At 41.0% G+C, this 20,361-nt stretch overlaps 1 protein-coding gene across 2 annotated transcripts in view; it reads right to left on the reverse strand.

Moving 5' to 3' along the window:
* The window catches only part of SLC25A16 (solute carrier family 25 member 16), a 46,957-nt gene extending 27,047 nt beyond the window's left edge, over positions 1-19,910 (reverse strand). Inside the window, exons 1-4 of one of the 2 annotated variants that reach the window (XM_044239646.1) lie at positions 19,735-19,910; positions 13,666-13,758; positions 7,595-7,728; positions 6,233-6,296 (exon numbers count right to left, since the gene is read on the reverse strand). In XM_044239646.1, the coding sequence (XP_044095581.1) occupies positions 6,233-6,296; positions 7,595-7,728; positions 13,666-13,758; positions 19,735-19,864 (421 nt within the window). In that variant the 5' untranslated portion in view covers positions 19,865-19,910. The remainder of the gene's footprint in view (positions 1-6,232; positions 6,297-7,594; positions 7,729-13,665; positions 13,759-19,734) is intronic. The other variant, XM_044239647.1, reaches the window with a different exon arrangement.
* Positions 19,911-20,361: the final 451 nt, after the last annotated feature.

Consider the following 20,361-nt stretch of genomic DNA (forward strand, 5'->3'; position numbering starts at 1 on the left):
GGAGGACCTCTGATCTTTTTTTTTTTTTTTTAAGATTTTATTTATTTGAGAGAGAGTGAGAGTGAGAGAGCACAAGTAGGGGGAGTGGCATAGAAAGCAGCAGAACCAGGCTCCCTCCTGAGCAGGGAAGCCAGACACAGGGTTTGATCCCAGGATCCGGAGATCATGACCTGGGCCGAAGGAAGTCGATTAAGTGACTGAGACACCCAGGTGCCCCAGGAGGATTTAAGATCTTTCAGAATATTTTCAAAGCAATTCTTTGACCTTCAGAACAATTCAGAAAGAGAGAGTTGGACAAACACAAGCTCCACATTAACAAATGGAATGAGAATTATGGAAAGTTTAAATGATCTGCCCATGGTCAATATAACGTAAGTAATAGAGGCCAGCCAGATCCTGGATGCAGGATCCTGGAAGTGTTCTGAACATTTGACCTCCTAACCTTAAGCCAAAATACCAAACTGGAATAGTCCGGAGAAGGCAGCGAACAGAACTCAACTTACCACTTCTAGTTTCTAACTCTTCCCTCTTTTTTCTCTATCCCATCACTCTTAGTTCAATAAGAACTAGCAGAGCAAGACTGATTTCAAACAACTGAAACATACAGAAGGAAAGAAGACTCTTCTTAAATACAAACCTTGATTCTCAGTCCCTAGCTTTTCCTTTTTCTAAGGACTAAGGTTCCTCATGTACTGGATTTTAATTGTAAGATGAGGGACATGCTGAAGTTCAAAAAAGCTTTAAAATAAGCTCAGTTGAGGGGCGCCTGGGTGGCTCAGTGGGTTAAGCCGCTGCCTTCGGCTCAGGTCATGATCTCGGGATCCTGGGATCGAGTCCCACATCGGGCTCTCTGCTCAGGAAGGAGCCTGCTTCCTCCTCTCTCTCTCTCTGCCTGCTTCTCTGCCTACTTGTGATCCCTCTCTGTCAAATAAATAAATAAAATCTTAAAAATAAAATAAAATAAGCTCAGTTGAAATGTGAAAAGCACACCAGTTTTTATCTTGGCAAATATAAAAATTTCCAAACTTACATTCAAAGGCCACCAAAGGTACAGGAGCAAAGATAGCTGATATAAAGAAACTAGAACATTTAATCCAACTATTTACAATCATAGGAACAAAATGTAAACTGTAATTACTCAAACATGGTAATAAAAATATAATCATTAAATAATGGAAGCACTAATCTTATGTGTAATTGCTAGCATTTTAAAAAACTTTTAAAAAACTTTTTTCTCTAGGGGCGCCTGGGTGGCTCAGTGGGTTATAGCCTCTGCCTTCCACTCAGGTCATGATCCCAGGGTCCTGGGATCGAGTCCCGCATGGGGCTTTCTGCTTGGCGGGGAGGGAGCCTGCTTCTCTCTCTCTCTCTGCCAGTCTTTCTGCCTACTTGTGATCTCTCTCTCTCTCAAATAAATAAAATCTTTAAAAAAAAAACTTTTTTTCTCTAAAAATTAAAATTTATAATCAAAGTTCCTTTTGGTTATTATTATTTTCTAATATGTACTGAAAACGTGATGTTAACATGTCTTTCATTTCAGAAAAATGAAACTAGAAATACCCTTTGAATGAATAATGCTATTCAATAATCAAATGCTGTGAAAAGGCAGCAACACAAAGTCTTCAGGATTTAACTCATATTCATAATCCAACTTAATCTTTCTTACAAGCTTCAAAGAAAAACTTTTGATCAGTCACTTGTAAAGCTGAATATAAAAGACAGAAAATTTAAAAAGTGACGTATAATATTATACATCATATGTTGTAATTTAGGGGCACCAGAGTGGCTCAGTTGGTTAAGCGTCGGCCTTCAGCTCAGGTCTGGATCTCAGGGTCCTGGTACAGAGCTCCACATCGGACTCCCCGTTCAGAGGGCTGTCTGCTTCTCTCTCTCCCTCTCCCTTTCCCCCTCTCCTTGCTTGTGCTCTCTCCCTCTCAAATAAATAGAATTCTCTAAAAAATTTTTATAATGTAGAATCTTATTAAAATTTCTCTTCCATAAAATGAAGACAATCATAGCATTTTCCACACCGTATTTTTCTGTGGACTACATGTCAAGTGCCTTAAGATTACATGTCAAGTGCTCAGGTCTATATATGATTCATAGCAAGTAATCAATACTTGTTAGCTAATGTTACTCACTAGGATGATCATGCCAGTATAACATACTGAAATATTTCTATACCAGTTGGCCAACAGCTGTTGTTCCAACTCTAACATCCCTACCATGGCTCTGGTAGCCCTCTAGGCCTACCAAAACTCCCACCACCACTATCACCACATACTACTCATGTATCAATCACTAACAAGTTAACTGGAGAGAACCAGTTATTTCAGAACCAGTCCTATTTATTAGGACCTCTATAGTTGTATTGTTAAATATTTTCAATATTATTCCTGGTTATTTTTACTACTTACTGAACTTGCATCAGCCATCAAGGAGTCAAGAAAAGCTAAATAAGGGGCACCTGGGTGGCTCAGTGGGTTAAGCCTCTGCCTTCAGCTCAGATCATGATCCCATGTCCTGGGATCGAGGCCCGCATCGGGCTCTCTGCTCAGCAGGGAGCCTGCTTCCCTCTCTCTCTCTCTCTCTCTCTCTGCCTGCCTCTCTGCCTACTTGTGATCTCTGTCAAATAAATAAGTAAAATATTAAAAAAAAAGAAAAAGAAAAGCTAAATAAACATTGGATAAGGCAAAACCATAAATGAGGACTATATAGGTAGAACAATAAGGCTGAAGAGTCATCGGTTTCAGAGTCAGAAGTTCTATCTAGAAAGTCTCTAAGACCTGTCATCCAAGAACAAGAATGTCATCCCAATAACCAGGAAGGTAGATGATTATCTATAGCCATAGTGTCCCCAATATCTATCCAATATCTATTCCTTTTGGGGCCTACATGCTCAAAACATCTGTCTCTACTACTCTCCCCAACCACACCACACATGTATATCTCAAGGGTTTTAGATATTCTGATACATGGAATTTTTTTACTAGTCCTTTATAGCTACATATTTAAATGACCTTCTGGTCTGATAAAACTACAATTAAAAACTTTGTTGCTAAATATCATTATATACATCTTCACTTTCTCTCTTAAATAAAATTACTGAGGGGGAATATGGGGTAACTGGGTGATAGGCATTATGGAGGGCACATGATGTAATGAGCACTGGGTATGTAATGAGGACTGGTAAATCACTGAAGTCTACCTCTGAAACTAATAATTCACTGTATGTTAATTAAGTTGAAATTAAATTTAAGAGTAAATAAAAATAAAATTACTGAACTTAGTATATGACAGAGGTGGTACTTAAAGTCAAAAAAAAAGGTAAGTTATTGAGTAAGTACTGTTGGCATCAGTGACTAGCCATTTGGAGAAAAATTTTATTCAATCCCTACTTCATTCTTTATATAAAAATAAATATTTAAAAAATCAACATAAAAAAATCATCAATATAAAAAAAGTTTTAAGAATAAATAAACTTGGGGCACCTGGGTGGCTCAGTGGGTTAAGCCTCTGCCTTCAGCTTGGATCATGATCTCAGGGTCGTGGGATCAAGCCCTCCATCGGGCTCTCTGCATGGCAGAGAGCCTGCTTCCCACCACCTCCCGCCCCTCGCCACCTGCCTCTCTGTCTACTTGTGATCTCTCTCTATCAAATAAATAAATAAAATCTTTAAAAAAAAAAAAAGAGAGAGAGAGAGAGAGAGAAATAATAATACAAAATTCTGGGGTGCCTGGGTGGCTCAGTGGGTTAAAGCCTCTGCCTTCCGCTCAGGTCATGGTCCCAGGGTCCTGGGATCAAGCCCTACATCCTGCTCTCTGCTGAGCAGGGCACCTGCTTCCTCCTCTCTCTCTCTCTGCCTGCCTCTCTGCCTACATGAGATCTCTGCTTGTCAAATAAAAAAATCTTTTTTTTTTTTTAAGATTTTTTTATTTATTTGACAGACAGAAATCACAAGTAGGCAGAGAGGCAGGCAGAGAGAGAGGAAGAAGCAGGTTCTCCGCTGAGCAGAGAGCCTGACTCGGGGCTCGATCCCAGGACTCTGGGATCATGACCTGAGCTGAAGGCAGAGGCTTTAACCCACTGAGCCACCCAGGCACCCCTAAAAAAATCTAAAAAAAATAAAAAATAAAAAATATTGAGGCCATAGCATAACCCAACTTCTACTGGTGTGGGGATGCAGGTGTGTGGATGTGTGTGAGGATTTTGGATGACGTTCCCTAAAAAAAAATTACGAGGTTTGGGGCGCCTGGGTGGCTCAGTGGGTTAAAGCCTCTGCCTTCGGCTCAGGTCATGATCCCAGGGTCCTGGGATCGAGCCCCACATCATGCTCTCTGCTCAGCGGGGAGCCTGCTTCCTCCTCTCTCTCTGCCTGCCTCTCAGCCTACTTGTAATCTCTGCCTGTCAAATAAATAAATAAAATCTTAAAAAAAAAATTACAAGGTTAAAAGACAAATCTAAAACTGATATATAAATTATTAGTAATATTTGACAGGAAAAAAACAATGTCCTAATTCCCAAATTCATAAAAATAATTTTTATAGTTTTTTTTTTAATTTTTTATAGTTTTTAAGCAAAAATGAGTATTTAAAAAATAGAAACAACTCAGGCAGAAAATGAAAGAAACATAAATGGTCAATACACATTGGAAAGCTGATCAACCTTACTCATAATTAGTCACTAAATATTAAAAATTTAGTAAGACCCAGTATAGGTATGGTATGTAAGGGAAAATTTCATTGAAAGCATTATGAAGATCAGCTTGGCAACGCCTATCAAATTTTCAATGCACATATCCCTTGATAAAGTAATTTCCCTTGCCAAAATACATTCTACAAATAAAATAACACAAGTAGGGGCGCCTGGGTGGCTCAGTGGGTTAAGCCTCTGCCTTCGGCTCAGGTTGTGATCCTGGGGTCCTGGGATCGAGCCCCAAATGGGGCTCTCTGTTTGGCAGGGAGCCTGCTTCCTCCTCTCTCTCTGCCTGCTTCTCTGACTACTTGTGATCTCTTGTCTGTCAAATAAATAAATACAATCTTTAAAAAAAATACTAACACAAGTATTACTTGTGAAAAAAAACTGAAAATATTCCAAATGCCAGTCAATAGGAGATTGGATTAAATAAATCACAATACTTTCATAGATTAGAATATAACATCAGGTCTATAAAAAAAAATAAGAAAGATCTAAGTATTGATATAGAAAAGTCTTGAGAGTACTGTAAAAAAAACGTTCTGGGCACCTGGGTTGCTCAGTTGATTAAGCATCTACCTTTGGCTCAGGTCATGATCCCAGAGTCCTGGGATCAAGCCCCGCATTTGGCTCCCTGCTCAGTGAGAAGCCTGCTTCTCCCAGCCTGTATTCCCTCTTTCACTGTCTCTCTCTCTCAAATAAATAAATAATTTTTTTTAAAAAAAAGCATATATAAGAAACTGCTAAGTGATTGCTTCTAGGAAGTGGAACTATTTTCTTTGTATAGGAGCATGCATTATTATTATTATTATAGTCATTATTTTTTTCAATGTTTGAAAAAAAAAAAAAATTTCCAGAAGTAGAATTGTCAAAGGGAATGTTCATTGTTCATGTGGTTGTACATTTAAATTTCCTTACCTTTTCCTTTATTTTTTTTTTTAAGATTTTATTCATTTGACAGAGAGAGAGAACACAAGCAGGTGGAGTGGGGGTTGGGGTTTGGAAGCAGGCTTCCCGCAGAGCAGGGAGCCCGATGTGGAGCTCAATCCCATGACCCCGGGATCATGACTACAGATGAAGGCAGACGCTCAACAACTGAGTGAGCCACCTAGCAGCCCCTCCTTACCTTTTTGTGCTGGAAAAAATTTTTTTATTAGTTTGGATATTAATTCTTTCTTTTATAATTGAGTGTAGGAAGATGACAAATGTGTGCTACTTAATCAATGTCACAAATATTACCTAAGCCAAATTAAGCACTTTAGTAGAAAATTAATTTGTCAGAAATAAAATACACCCAGGCACTTGGGTGGCTCAGTTGGTTAAGCAACTGCCTTCGACTCAGGTCATGATCCCAGAGTCCTAGGATCAAGTTCTGCATGGGCTCCCTGCTCAGCAGGAAGTCTGCTTCTGCTTCTCCCTCTCACTCACCCCCACCCCTGCTGTGCTCTCTCTCTCAAATAAAAAAACTATTTAAAAAAAATAATAAATAAAAATAAAGAGAAAAGAAGAAAGAAAGAAAATACATCCCTCCTCTTACCTGCCATGGATCCAGCCATTAATCTGTGCACATGACCGGAAACTCCCAGCTTTGTAGTAATTAACTAGAAATCAAAAACATCAAATTAAATGGAATATTTTTAAGTACTTCTCATTTTGCTGTTTCATAATGAAATCCATTATGAAATCCACTAAGAAGAAAATTAGTGTTAAACATAAGTGAATCGAGCACAAGTGTATAAAGGTGAGCAGAGTTACAGTACCTGGTGAGCAGGTCAGGTATTTCCTTCGTAGCCTTCTGCTCGAGTTCTGCACATTTACAATCCTAACTTAGAATTGCCAAATACACTATGTTGCACACTGATGACCACATATACTTAAAGAGTGAGTGACAGTAGTACAAATAAAATACTAGTACAGGCAATGAAGTCTTGATATACTGATGACATCAGTTCTGACTGATGAGCTTTAAAATGTTGTTCCCATTCTATTGCTTACATTTCTTTTGAAGATACTCTATGAAATTTCACATACTTCACCATTTTCTGTGTTAAGATGTTTGAGAAGATAAACTTTCAGTGCAACAGAGAAGTGAAAGTCAATGAGTAAGATGGAAAATGCTAACTGATAGGCATTACTCAAAACCGGACTTTCACCATAGGATTTCACTATTTTGGGGCACATGGGTGGCTCAGTGGGTTAAAGCCTGTGCCTTCAGTTCAGGTCATGGTCCCAGGGTCCTGGGATCGAGCCCCGCGTCGGGCTCTCTGCTCAGCGGGGAGCCTGCTTCCCCCTCTCTATCTCTCTGCCTGCCTCTCTGCCTTAAAAAAAAAAAAAAAAGGATTTCACTATTTTATTTAGTAAGAAAATCCAAAGCCACAATGTTCCTTTCCTACAATCGAGAAACAAAAGGCACATTAGAAAGCTATTAATATTTAATGGATTTATTAACAAATTAGAGTATATTCTGGCTCTTCTTCATAAGTGTGTACATAAACAATTTGCTCAAAAATGAGACGGCTGGGTGGCTCAGTTGGTTAAGCGGCTGCCTTCGGCTCAGGTCATAATCCCAGCATCCTGGGATCGAGTCCCACGTCAGGCTCCTTGCTCAGTGGGGAGCCTGCTTCTCCCTCTGCCTCTGCCTGCCACTCTGTCTGCCTGTGCTCACTCTGAGAAATAAATAAGTAAAATCTTAAAAAAAAAAAAAAAAAAGACTAACAATTCCAGAATAGATAACTCCAAAACTAAGTTATATTTAAAAATTTAAACTACAAGTCTTTATCCTTCAAAAAGGCGTTACTTTACCCATTCACTCAAAGTAACATTAAAGGCCAAAGTAAATGCCTTGTCAACTAAGTATGATATTCAAGGACACAAAAAGAAAAGATAAAAGTTCAAGTACCGTTTTATAATGCTCAAATGCCATAAACTGGATTGCACCATAGGGAAATATTCGAATCATCATTGCACCATTCCCTTTATATAATCCAAGGTATCCCTCCTTCTGGGGAACAGCACGCAATGCAGAAAATACTCCTATTTTTAGAAAAACGTTTAGAAGAAAAATACTATTAAAACAGAGAAAACTAAATTCAAATTTTTATGATAATCATAGAAAAGATTACTATGCTATCATTCATGATATAATTTTGTGTGAGGAATTACATGAACAGTAATAAATGTTTAGCAGTTAAACCTACTTAAAATACATAAGTCCAAATTATACAAAAATATCTCATGTAAAAATACAAAACATATTTTAGCAAAAACATAAAAACCCCCAGCTATACATTATAGTAAATTATATTACAATTATCACAAAATATGTTAACTTACAGCAATCTAAAAAATATTAACAGAAATATATTCAAGGACCAGATAACTGCATTGCAAGTGATTAACTCTGAAAGGATAAAGGAAGATTTCCCAGACTGACCTAGATACATGTGTGGTTTGTTTACATAAGGGAATTGCTAAATAAAAGAAACAATTTTTATTTTTTAAAAAGATTGTATTTATTTATTTGAGAGAGAAAACACACTAGAGACAGAGTAAGCATGAGTGGGGGTCTGAGAGAGTGGGAGAAGCAGTCTCCCTACTGAGCAAGGAGCATGACACAGGGCTCGATCCCAAGACCCTGGGATCATCACCTGAGCTGAAGGTAGATGCCCAACTAACTGAGCCACCCAGGTGCCCCAAAGAAACAAATTTTTAAAATTATTAAAACTATTTAAATTTGGGGGAAATTTTCCATTAGAACACTTTAATAAGGAAGATGATAAAGGCCTGAGTTCTAATCTTACATATTAATATATTATTTATTCTACTGATGTCAGTCACTACTCTTATTTGCAGCACAGACTTCTCATAAACAAATCACAGGGCACCTGAGTGGCTCAGTGGGTTAAGCCTCTGCCTTTGGCTCAGGTCATGATTTCAGGGTCCTGGGATCAAGCCCCACATCGGGCTCTCTGCTCAGTAGGGAGCCTGCTTCTCCCTCTCTCTCTGCCTGCCTCTCTGCCTACTTGTGATCTCTATCTATCAAATATATAAAATAAATCTTAAAAAAAAACAAACAGGGGCGCCTGGGTGGCTCAGTGGGTTAAGCCGCTGCCTTCGGCTCGGGTCATGATCTCAGGGTCCTGGGATCGAGTCCCGCATCGGGCTCTCTGCTCAGCAGGGAGCCTGCTTCCCTCTCTCTCTGCCTGCCTCTCCATCTACTTGTGATTTCTCTGTCAAATAAATAAATAAAATCTTTAAAAAAAAAAAAAAAAACAAACAACAGGGGCGCCTGGGTGGCTCAGTGGGTTAAAGCCTCTGCCTTTGGCTCAGGTCATGATCCCAGTGTCCTGGGATCGAGCCCCGCATCAGGCTCTCTGCTCGGCAGGGAGCCTGCTTCCTCCTCTCTCTCTGCCTGCCTCTCTGCCTATTTGTGATATCTCTCTGTCAAATAAATAAATAAAATCTTAAAAAAAAAGTTTTGATGCTTTTTTAAAAAGTTTAAAAAAGCTTTAAAGCTTTAAAGCTTTAAAAAAAGTTTTTTAAAAAAAAAGTTTTTGATGCTTTTTTAAAAAGTTACACATTTTTTTTTTAAAGATTTTATTTATTTATTTGACAGAGAGAGATCACAAGTAGGCAGAAAGGCAGGCAGAGAGAGAAGGAGGAGGAAGCAGGCTCCCTGCTGAGCAGAGAGCCCGATGCGGGACTCGATCCCAGGACCCGGAGATCATGACCTGAGCCGAAGGCAGAGGCCTAACCCACTGAGCCACCCAGGCGCCCCAAAAAGTTACACATTTTTAAAAAGAAGCTAAAGTAGAACTTTTATTCAATAGCACATTTTCATCATCTTTGTGAAAATTCATGTTTAAAAAAGCAAAATTTGGGATGCCTGGGTGGCTCAATTGGTTAAGCATCTGCCTTTGGCTAAGGTCATGATCTCACGGTCCTGGGATCAAGTCCTACATTGGGCTCCTTGCTCAGTGGGGAGTCTGTTCCTTCCCTCCTGCTCCCCCTGCTTGTGCTATCTAACAAATAAATAAAATCTTAAAAAATAAAATAAAATAAAAATAAAAAAGCAAAATTTTACAAATTATGCATGCATATAAAAAGAGGCATCTAGAATAAAATGCCAAAAACATTTAAAAAGAAAAAATTAAAACACCTATATATAAATTTTTTTTGGCGTATGTATTTTAAAGATACATGAAACTCCATATTATACTATACCAACAGTTCATCGTTTCACTCCAGGAATTCCATTTCAAATTTTGCATGCCTTGTAGGGCAACACTGTAACCCATGGCATGTAGCCCTGTAGAGCGTGAAATCTAATGTGAATATGTAATCTAATGACTACAAATCAGGAAACAAAACAACATAAACCAGCATGGGGAGGAGGTTAAAGGAATAAAACAATTCTGCTCAGATATTCATATGTTGGGTTATGTATGGTAAACACCCTGAGACACAGAGTAATATAATTCATCTCCTTTTTATCCTTAATTTGGACAATGAAAGAAAACAATTTCCTTCCTTTCCACTTTTTTACACTGTCTCAATCAGTTCAAAGGTCTGATTCTATGTCTGAGCAGCACACTGAGCTCACTGCAGGACACAGAAAAGGCAGCAATTTTTTTCCTTTCCAGTTTAAGTATACTTACTTAGTATTAAAAATATAGACAAGAAAATGAGTTAAGGTTAATATATAACAAAAATTCATTACATTTTTTGAGAAAAGTTACATTTTTAAAACACCATTGGAAAAATAATTGATTTTTTAAAAATTGAAGATAGCTGACACAATGTTACATTAGTTTAGGTGTACAACATAGTGACTTGACAACTCTATACATTATAGAAAAAATAGCTGACTCTTATTCACTCTGTAGAACATCTTCCTTACACAGTGATGTTGCATAGGTCATGCAGAGCACACATCATTTGAAGCATAAACCTAATAAAGCAATGGAATGCTATGAGTTAGCTACCTTGACATAATTTCTTTCTTGGCCTCTGTTCACATTAATTTTTTTTCTTTTAAATCTTTTACCCGCGGGGCGCCTGTGTGGCTCAGTGGGTTAAGCCTCTGCCTTGGGCTCAGGTCATGATCTTGGGGTCCTGGGATCAAGCCCCACATTGGGCTCTCTGCTCAGCGGGGAGCCTGCTTCCCTCTCACTCTCTGCCTGCCTCTCTGCCTACTTGTGATCTCTGTCTGTCAAATAAATAAATAAAATCTTAAAAAAAATCTTTTCCCCTCTAATTGAAAAAGTAATATATGTTCAACATGTATTAATATTATCTGAGGGGGGAAAATTATCTTGAATTTCGCCATTGAAAATTAACCACTTAACATCTGTCTTTCCAACCTGTTGTCTAAGAACATCTATTTACATAAAATGCAGTATAATTAAACCATTGTATACATTTTCAGTTATCTAATACATCATGAACATTTTTCCTAGTCAACTAATACTTTTTTTTTTTTTTTTTTTTTTTAGTAAGCTCTATGCCCAATGAGAAGATTGAACTCGCTAACCCAAAATCAGGAGTCACATGCTCATGGCACCTGGCTGGCTCAGCCTGTACAGCATGCCACTCTTAATTTTGAGGTTGTGAGTTCTACCCCACGTTGGGCTAGGGATTACCTTAAAAAAAATTTTGGGGGGCGCCTGGGTGGCTCAGTGGGTTAAGACGCTGCCTTCGGCTCAGGTCGTGATCTCAGGGTCCTGGGATCGAGTCCCGCATCTCTGCTCAGCAGGGAGCCTGCTTCCTCCTCTCTCTCTCTGCCTGCCTCTCTGCCTACTTGTAATCTTTCTCTGTCAAATAAATAAATAAAATATTTTTTAAAAAATTTTGTTTTTTTTTGAGAGAGTTGCCTTCTCTACTGACTAAGCCAGCCAGGCACCCCAGTTGGTATTATTTTCAGTTTCTGTGTGATTGGAAAATAGGATATATGGATATATATGGATATATTTATTCATTTAAATTATACTTATTATTTATGGATATATTTATTCATTTCAATTATACTTATTATTTAACATAGCCAATTCCCTACTATTGAACATTTTTGGGGTTTTTTTGGTTTTTTGACTAATACAAATAATGATTTGATCTTTGTATATACATCTTTGAGCACACTTCTGATTAGCTCCTTACAATAACCTCCTAGAACTAGAACTGCACACTCAAAGAATATGTACCTTTTTAGGATTTTTTAAAAAAATATTTTATTTATTTGGCAGAGAGAGAGACAGCAAGAGAGGGAACACAAGCAGGGGGAGTGGGAAAAGAAGCAGCCCTCCAGTTGAGCAGGAAGCCCGGTGAGGCAGGCTTGATCCCAAGACCCTGGGATCATTACCTGAGGTAAAAGCAGACACTTCATGACTGAACCACCCTGGTGCCCCTCTTTTTAACATTTTTGATGCATATTACCAAAATCCCCTCCAAAAAGGTTATAAAAATTTCTTACTCCTACAAATGACATATTATTAAAGTATCCATGTTAATTAAGTGGCTGATATTTATGTTTGCAAGGAACAAACAAGGGCTTGATATTCTTTAACAATGTAAGTTCATCCATATATATAAAAATTGCACAGAATTCTGCTTACACTAAGATTTCTAGAAGGCTTGTTCAACTAGGTGTTTAAAGGAATAGGGTGCTTGCCTGGCTCAGTCAGTAGTGCTTGCAACTTTTGATCTCAGGGTCAATAAGAGCCCCACGTTGGGTGTAAAGATATAAAGATTACATTAAAAATAAAAAATAGGGGCACCTGGGTGGCTGAGTCAGTTAAGCAGCCTGCTTCTGACTTCAGCTCAGGTCATGATCTCAGGGTCATGGGATCAAGCTCTGTGTCAGGCTCCATGCTCAGTGGAGAGGATTCTCTCTCCCTCTGTCTCTCCCTGCCAACTCACAGGTGTGCTCTCTCTCTCTCAAATAAATATAGAAATCTAAATAAATCTTTAAATAAAGAAAGAAATAAACCTTATCTCCATCACTTGTTAGCTATTTTTTAAAAATCAGCCTGAGAGGGGCGCCTGGGTGTCTCAGTGGGTTAAAGCCTCTGCCTTCGGCTCAGGTCATGATCCCAGGGTCCTGGGATGGAGCCCCGCATCGGGCTCTCTGCTCAAGTGGGGAGTCTGCTTCCCCCTCTCTCTCTCTGCCTGCCTCTCTGCCTACTTGTGATCTCTGTCTGTCAAATAAATAAATAAAATCTTTTTTTAAAAAAAAAAGAAAGAAAAATTTTTTAAAAATCAGCCTGAGCTGGGCCACCTGGGTAGCTCAGTCAGTTAAGCATCTGCCTTCGGCTCAGGTAATGATCCCAGGGTCCTGGAATGAAGTCCCACATCCAGCTCCCTGCTTAGCTGGGAGCCTGCTTCTCCGCCTGCCTGCTCTGCCTGCCGCTTCCCTTGTCTGTGTTCCCTCTTTCTCTCTTACAAATAAATAAATAAAATCTTTTTAAAAAAAATCAGGGGCACCTGGGTGGCTCAGTGGGTTAAGCCTCTGCCTTCGGCTTAGGTCATTATCTCAGGGTTCTGGGATCGAGTCCCACATTGGGCTTTCTGCTTAGCAGGGAGCCTGCTTCCCCCTCTCTCTGCCTGCCTCTCTGCCTCCTTGTGATCTCTCTCTCAGTCAAATAAATAAATAAAATCTTTAAAAAAAAGATATCAGTCTGAACTGTTATGTGTCTGGAAAGCACATGACTCTAATTCCAATAAACAAATAGTACTTACTTCAATGATTCTAAGATTTTGGTTTAGAGAATATCAGTACCCTAAAATGATAATATATTCAATCACTATTGAAAATGAAAAGGTTAAAGTAGATAACAGATAAATCTCTTACAAAATTTGTTCACAAACTTAAACTCTCTTTTGCATCCTCTTTCTACTCTAATACACACCGGGAAACAAAGCCAGCAGATGGATAATGTTTTCATTCACTTTTATCTTTAACATCCATTAACTCACCTAAATGTTTATAATGGTGATTGTGAGCTTGTAATAAAACCTTTACTCGATCCAAAGGAGCAACCGTTGTTTTGGCACAGCATCCAGCAATACCTACAAAATTTTTAAACAGTCAGCATGAAATTGCATACCATTTCTTTCCATGTGGAAATTGTTATTTATTCAGCCAGCACACCTTCTGATTTCTAATTTGGTCTCCATGGGTAGAACTTCCCAGTTGCAGGGATATGTAGATGATTGGCCCCCATTCCCTGTAACTTAATAACTGAGTATGTCAGACTTAAAAATAAATTTGAAGAGTGTAAATCTTCCCCCTAATACCTGATGACCACTGGGAATCTTGCTAAATGTAGTTATGGCGACAGACACTTGAAGGTATTTACCCAACCATGAGGCTCTGTTTCAAGCAACCTCCTCTTCTGGATGACTCTTTCATTGAAACAACCAACTTTTGGGGTGCCTGGGTGGCTCAGTGGGTTAAAGCCTCTGCCTTCGGCTCAGGTCATGATCTCAGGGTCCTGGGATTGAGTCCCACATCGGCTTGTCTGCTCAGCAGGGAGCCTGATCCCCCCCACTCCGCCTCTCTGCCTACTTGTGATCTCTGTCTGTCAAATAAATAAATAAAATCTTAAAAAAAAAAAAACACAATAACCAACTTTTACCCATAAAATTCAGCATACCCATTTTTATTCAGCAATTACATATTTGGTCCCTACCACATGCCACTGTACAGATATACAGATGACAGTAATGTGTGTACATGAGCTTTAGTGCAAGTCAGAATCCAAGGCAGCCCTACTAGCTTGGCATGCTTCTAAGACAATAATATATGAAGACTGTTTCCTATAGACTGTGTCCTCCCAAATTCATATGTTGAAAACTAATTCCCAAAGTGATGGCAATTAGAGGTGAGGCTTTTAGGAATTGATGAGGTCAGCAGGGTGGAGCCCTCACGAACAAGGTTAATGCCCTATATAAAAGCCCAGAGAAATCCATGGCTCCTCCCACCATGTGAAAACACTGAGAGAAGATGCTGTCTGTGAGGAAGCAGGTCCTCACCAGACACCAAATCTGCTGACACCATGATCTGGCTTTTCCAGCTTCCAGAACTATAAGAAATAAGTGTATGGAGCTTCCAGGTTGATAAAAAGGAAGTAAGAAAAGAAAGAAGGAAAGAAGTTGCTTCTAAAATACCCAGATCATGATATTTTTGTTATAGTAGCCCAAAATGACCAAGATAATTTTGTAAATTACCTTCCATTTTATAAGCCTTTGATAAAATAGGCTGTTATAGCCTGGGTGGGTTAAGCCTCTGCCTTCGGCTCAGGTCATGATCTCAGGGTCCTGGGATAGAGCTCTACATCGGGCTCCCTGCTTGGCAGGGAGCTTGCTTCCCCCTCTCTCTCTGCCTGCCTTTCTGCCTACTTATGATCTCTCTCTCTCTCTCTCTGTGTCAAATAAATAAATAAAATCTTTTTTAAAAAAATAGACTGTTACCCTATAAAAAGGTGGGTAAAAAGTCTCTGGTATCTTTTTAGGATTACATTAAGCTCTTCACTATTGCATATTTGATCCAGAAGTACAAAAAAAGTGGGATTTGGGGGTGCCAGGGTGGCTCAGTGGGTTAAAGCCTCTGCCTTCAGCTCGGGTCATGATCCCAAGGTCCTGGGATAGAGCCCCGCATTGGGTTCTCTGCTCAGCAGGGAGCCTGCTTCCTCCTCTCTCTCTGCCGGCCTCTCTGCCTACTTGTGATCTCTGTCAAATAAATAAATAAAATCTTTAAAAAAAAAAAAAAAGAACTGGGATTTTGTGGGTCACCTTTATTACTATATTGCCAGAGACTCAGTACAGGGCCGGCACATAACACATACTCAATAAATGTCTATTAAATAAATAAATGTGGGGGCACCTGGGTGGCTCTATCAGTTAAACCTCTGCCTTTGGCTCAGATCATGATCCTGTGGTCCTAGGATAAAGCCCCACATCCCGCTCCCTGCTGTGCTGGGAGTCTGCTCCTCCCTCTCCCTCTCCCCCTGCTTGATCTCTTTCTCCTTCTAAAATAAATAAAATCGGGGCACCTGGCTGGCTCAGTGGGTTAAGCCGTTGCCATCGGCTCAGGTCATGATCTCAGGGTCCTGGGATAGAGCCCCACATCAGGCTGTCTGCTCAGCAGGGAGCCTGCTTCCCCCTCTCTCTCTGCCTACCTATCTGCCTACTTGTGATCTCTCTGTCAAATAAATAAATATGGGGCGCCTGGGTGGCTCAGTGGGTTAAGCCGCTGCCTTCGGCTCAGGTCATGATCTCAGGGTCCTGGGATCGAGTCTCGCATCGGGCTCTCTGCTCAGCAGGGAGCCTGCTTCCTCCTCTCTCTCTCTGCCTGCCTCTCTGCCTACTTGTAATCTCTCTCTGTCAAATAAATAAATAAAATCTTTAAAATAAATAAATAAATAAGATCTTTAAAAAAATAAATGATGTACAATAACAAAAGAAATGAATGTAGAGGGCGCCTGGGTGGCTCAGTGGGTTAAGCCGCTGCCTTCGGCTCAGGTCATGATCTCAGGGTCCTGGGATCGAGGCCCGCATTGGGCTCTCTGCTCAGCAGGGAGCCTGCTTCCTCCTCTCTCTCTGCCTGCCTCTCTGCCTGCTTGTGATCTCTCTCTGTCAAATAAATAAATAAATAAAATCTTAAAAAAAAAAAAAGAAATGAATGTAGAGTTTTACTTTACAAACTTTTTATTTTTTAAAATATTTTATTTATTTGGGAGAGAGTGAGCAAAATAAAGAAAGCACACGAGCAGGGGGCAGAGGGAGAGGGATAAGTAGACTCCCCTGCTGAGCAGGGAGCCTGAAGTGGGGCTCAATCCTCAGACCTTGACCGAATGACCGACCTAGGAGCCCCTACAAACTTTTTTTTTTTTTAAGATTTTATTTATTTATTTGACAGAGATCACAAGTAGGCAGAGAGGCAGGCAGAGAGAGAGAGGCAGAAGCAGGCTCCCATCTGAGCAGAGAGAACGATGCGGGGCTCGATCCGGGGACCCTGGGACCATGACCTGAGCCGAAGGCAGAGGCCTTAACCCACTGAGCCACCCAGGGGCCCCTCCGTATAAACTTTTTAAAATGTAGGACAAAATCACTCAAAGTCCACACACATTTATTTAATAGCCTGCCATGTAACTCATGTTAATTAAAATCCATATTCTGAGATATCCAAAAATAAAATGCCTATTCATATTCAAATATTAAATCCACATGTAAGTTTCTAAATCAAGCTTCCTTTATCTGAACTAAAGCAAATCATAGTCATGGCTACCCAAAATTGAGGATAAACTTAAAATAATATGCATTCGGATATATTTGGTTTCACAATATTATGTTCTTTATCTTCTCAGTCATTATGAACTAACCATATATGAAATTATTTAGAATGTGTTCAATAAGTAGTTTCCTCTGACAGGAAACTACTTAACTCAGTCACATTAAATCATAACTCAATTGATCATTACAACAATCCATTGAGTTAGGTCATTCAGCTTTTGTCTTCCTTTTGAGCAAATGAGATTAAGATAGTGGCCAAGGCTAATCAACAATAATAATTAACAAGTTATGAGTGTTTACCATGTATAATATACCAGGCTAGGAGGGGTTTTTTTAAGGTTTTATTTATTTATTTGACACAGTGAGGGAGAGCACACGCAAAAGCAGAGGGACTCTCAGGCAGAGGAAGAGAAGAAGCAGGGAGCCCCATGTGGGACTCGATCCCAGGACCCTGGGATCATGACCCAAGCTGAAGGCAGACACCCAACTGACTGAGCCACCCAGGAGCCCCTAGACTAAAAGATTTAACTCAGGACACTATGCTAAGGCTTTTCCAGCTACTGTCTCATTTAATCATTACAACCTTCTAAAGTAGGAAATCTTTTCCCATTTAATGGATATGAAAACTGGGGTGCTTGGGTGGCTCAGTGGGTTAAAGGCTCTGCCTTCGGCTCAGGTCATGATCCCAGAGTCCTGGGATCGAGCCCCGAATCGGGCTCTCTGCTCAGCAGGGAGCCTGCTTCCTCCCCTCTCTCTCTCTGCCTGCCTCTCTGCCTACTTGTGATCTCTCTCTCTGTCAAATAAATAAAATCTTTATTTATCAGGGAAATGCAAGTTAAAAACCACAAAAACAGTTATAGGGGCACCTGCTTGGTTCATTGGGTTAAGCCTCTGTCTTCGGCCCAGGTCATGATCTCAGGGTCCTGGGATTGAGTCCTGAATCCAGCTCTCTGCTCAGCAGGGAGCCTGCTTCCACCTCTCTCTCTCTCTGCCTGCCTCTCTCTCTGTCAAATAAATAAATAAAATCTTTTTTTAAAAAACACAATTACAGGGGTGCCTGGGTGGCTCAGTAGATTGGGCCACTGCCTTTGGCTCAGGTCATGATCTCAGTGTCCTGGGATCGAGTCCCGCATCAAGCTCTTTGCTCAGCAGGGAGCCTGCTTCCCTCTCTCTCTCTCTCTCTGGCTGCCTCTCCATCTATTTGTGATTTCTCTCTGTCAAATTAATAAATAAAATCTTTTTAAAAAAAAAAAAGAAAGAAAGAAAAGAGTTGGGCAGTTCCTACTTCACTCCAAATAAAAGCTGGAATCTTTACAATTGTTTGGAAAGCCCTTCATTCAGCCTCCCATGGCCTCTAACCTCCTTTCGCCATCAACACCACTTGGTTATAGCTACACAGCTTTTCTTAAGGCCTGAAATGCTCCTCTTGAGATATCAACTTGCTCAACTCCTTCACTACTTCAAGTCTGCTCAAGTGTCATTCTCTCCAAGAGACTTACCATGACTGTCCTATTTACACTGCACCCACGCAGTCTACACATTTCCTTGCCCCATTCTCCTTTTTACTTCTTCCCATTGCAATCATCACCTTCTAACATACCATATAACTTACTTTCTCATTTTATTCATTCTCTTTCTCCTCTCAACTCTCCAATCAATGTAAACTCCAGGATCTTTGTTTTGTTCCCTGATACACACTGAACATGTAGCAGGCACATAGCGGGCACTCATCATATTCCTTGTATAAATGCATGAATGCTGTTTTTATCAGAACAAAATAAATTCTTTTTTTAAAAGATTTTATTTATTTATTTGACAGACAAAAGTCACAAGTAGGCAGAGAGGCAGGCAAAGAGAGAGAGAGAGAGGAGGAAGCAGGCTCCCCGCTGAGCAGAGAGCCGGATGCGGGCCTCGATCTGAGGACCTCGATCTCAAAATCTGATCCCTGGGATCGCGACCTGAATTGAAGGCAGAGGCTTTAACCCACTGAGCCACCCAGGCGCCCCTAGAACAAAATAAATTCTTAATACTACTGCACCCTACAGATACTCCTCCTAAAAGCTCGTATAATGTAGAATTTTAAAAATTCCCAGTCTTAACAAGTAATTAAGTATTGACAACCAATCAATTAAGAGGGGGTAGAGACTGAAAACACTTCTTTATGGAAAGGCAGAGGAAGTTTTTAAGAGACAGTTATGAACTTTCTGGCCTCACAGTGACACGGATAGAAGGGCCGCACCAGCTCCTGTCATGTAGCCATAGACCAGTTTACCAGAATAACTGGGACCAGTTTTGGTTGTAGGCAATTTTGCACAATTTCCTAGTCAACTTTAAAAAGCTGTCCTCCAATAGTTGTTTTCTTTAAAGCAAACGGCAAAATCCAATTCTATACTGGGTCATTTATGGTCTTTATAAAAGAAAGAGGTACCCAGAAATGTTTCACTGAAACCCTGGAGTCTTTGTAAAGGATCCGGCTCTTTTCCCTTCTACCCAACCCTGAAGAATGGGTCCTTGGTTCGGCCCGTCCACCTCCCCAGCCGCTCCCTGACAGCTTGAGGCCCTTCCTCCCCAGGATCCTGCTGTCAGTAGTCAAGTGATTATTAGAAAGAGTACACAGGTCAGGGCAAATATCCAGCCGAGCACTGCAGCAGCCAGAGTCCAAGAATGTCACCGCGGCGGCAAGCACCGTATCTGCCCCGGATCCTGCCCTGCCACCCCACTACCACCGGGTCCTCCCGGCTAGACACCCACCTCCGGCCAGAAAGGAGCGCAGCCAGTAGAAGTCCCGACGGGCGGCGGGCCCTCCGGCTCCTGCCGCCTGCGGCATCGCGGGAGGGGGGTCGGCCGCTGCCAGGGCCGCCGCCGCCGCCGCCGCCGCCATCAGGACCAGGGCCGCGTCGGGGACTCCGGTCGCCAATTTATAAGCCACGGGCTGGGGCCATGGCCACAGCGGGCGGTGACAGAGCACCGACCGCCGCGCGGGCGGGACGGAATAACACCCGCAGCGCGGCGCGGGCTGATGGCGTACGCCAGAGGCGGAGCCTGGGCGCGGGTGCCAAGTGGGAGTCGTCTGCGCTCGCCTCCTCCCTCAGCCGGCGTCACCCCACGACCCTACTCCCCGCCTCGCTTTTCAGGCCTCTTCTGTTCTAGCGGAGGAGTAGCGTGGCCCCGGGGAAGGACCCACTAAAACCCCACCACCTCAGAAAGCTCTCTCCGGTCCACTGACTTGTAACCACAGCCCATCGGGCTACGTTCTGAACTACCTCAGATGAATCCTTTCTAGAACCAATCTTGGGTTCCCTTCTGCTCTTTCCAGGAATCTCTGAGATTGCACCATCTCCCACCAAATCAGTTCTGCCTTCACAGAGCTGCTCTGAA

Source organism: Neovison vison, chromosome 2 (genome assembly GCF_020171115.1).
Source record: "Neovison vison isolate M4711 chromosome 2, ASM_NN_V1, whole genome shotgun sequence".
Classification (NCBI taxonomy): domain Eukaryota; kingdom Metazoa; phylum Chordata; class Mammalia; order Carnivora; family Mustelidae; genus Neogale; species Neogale vison.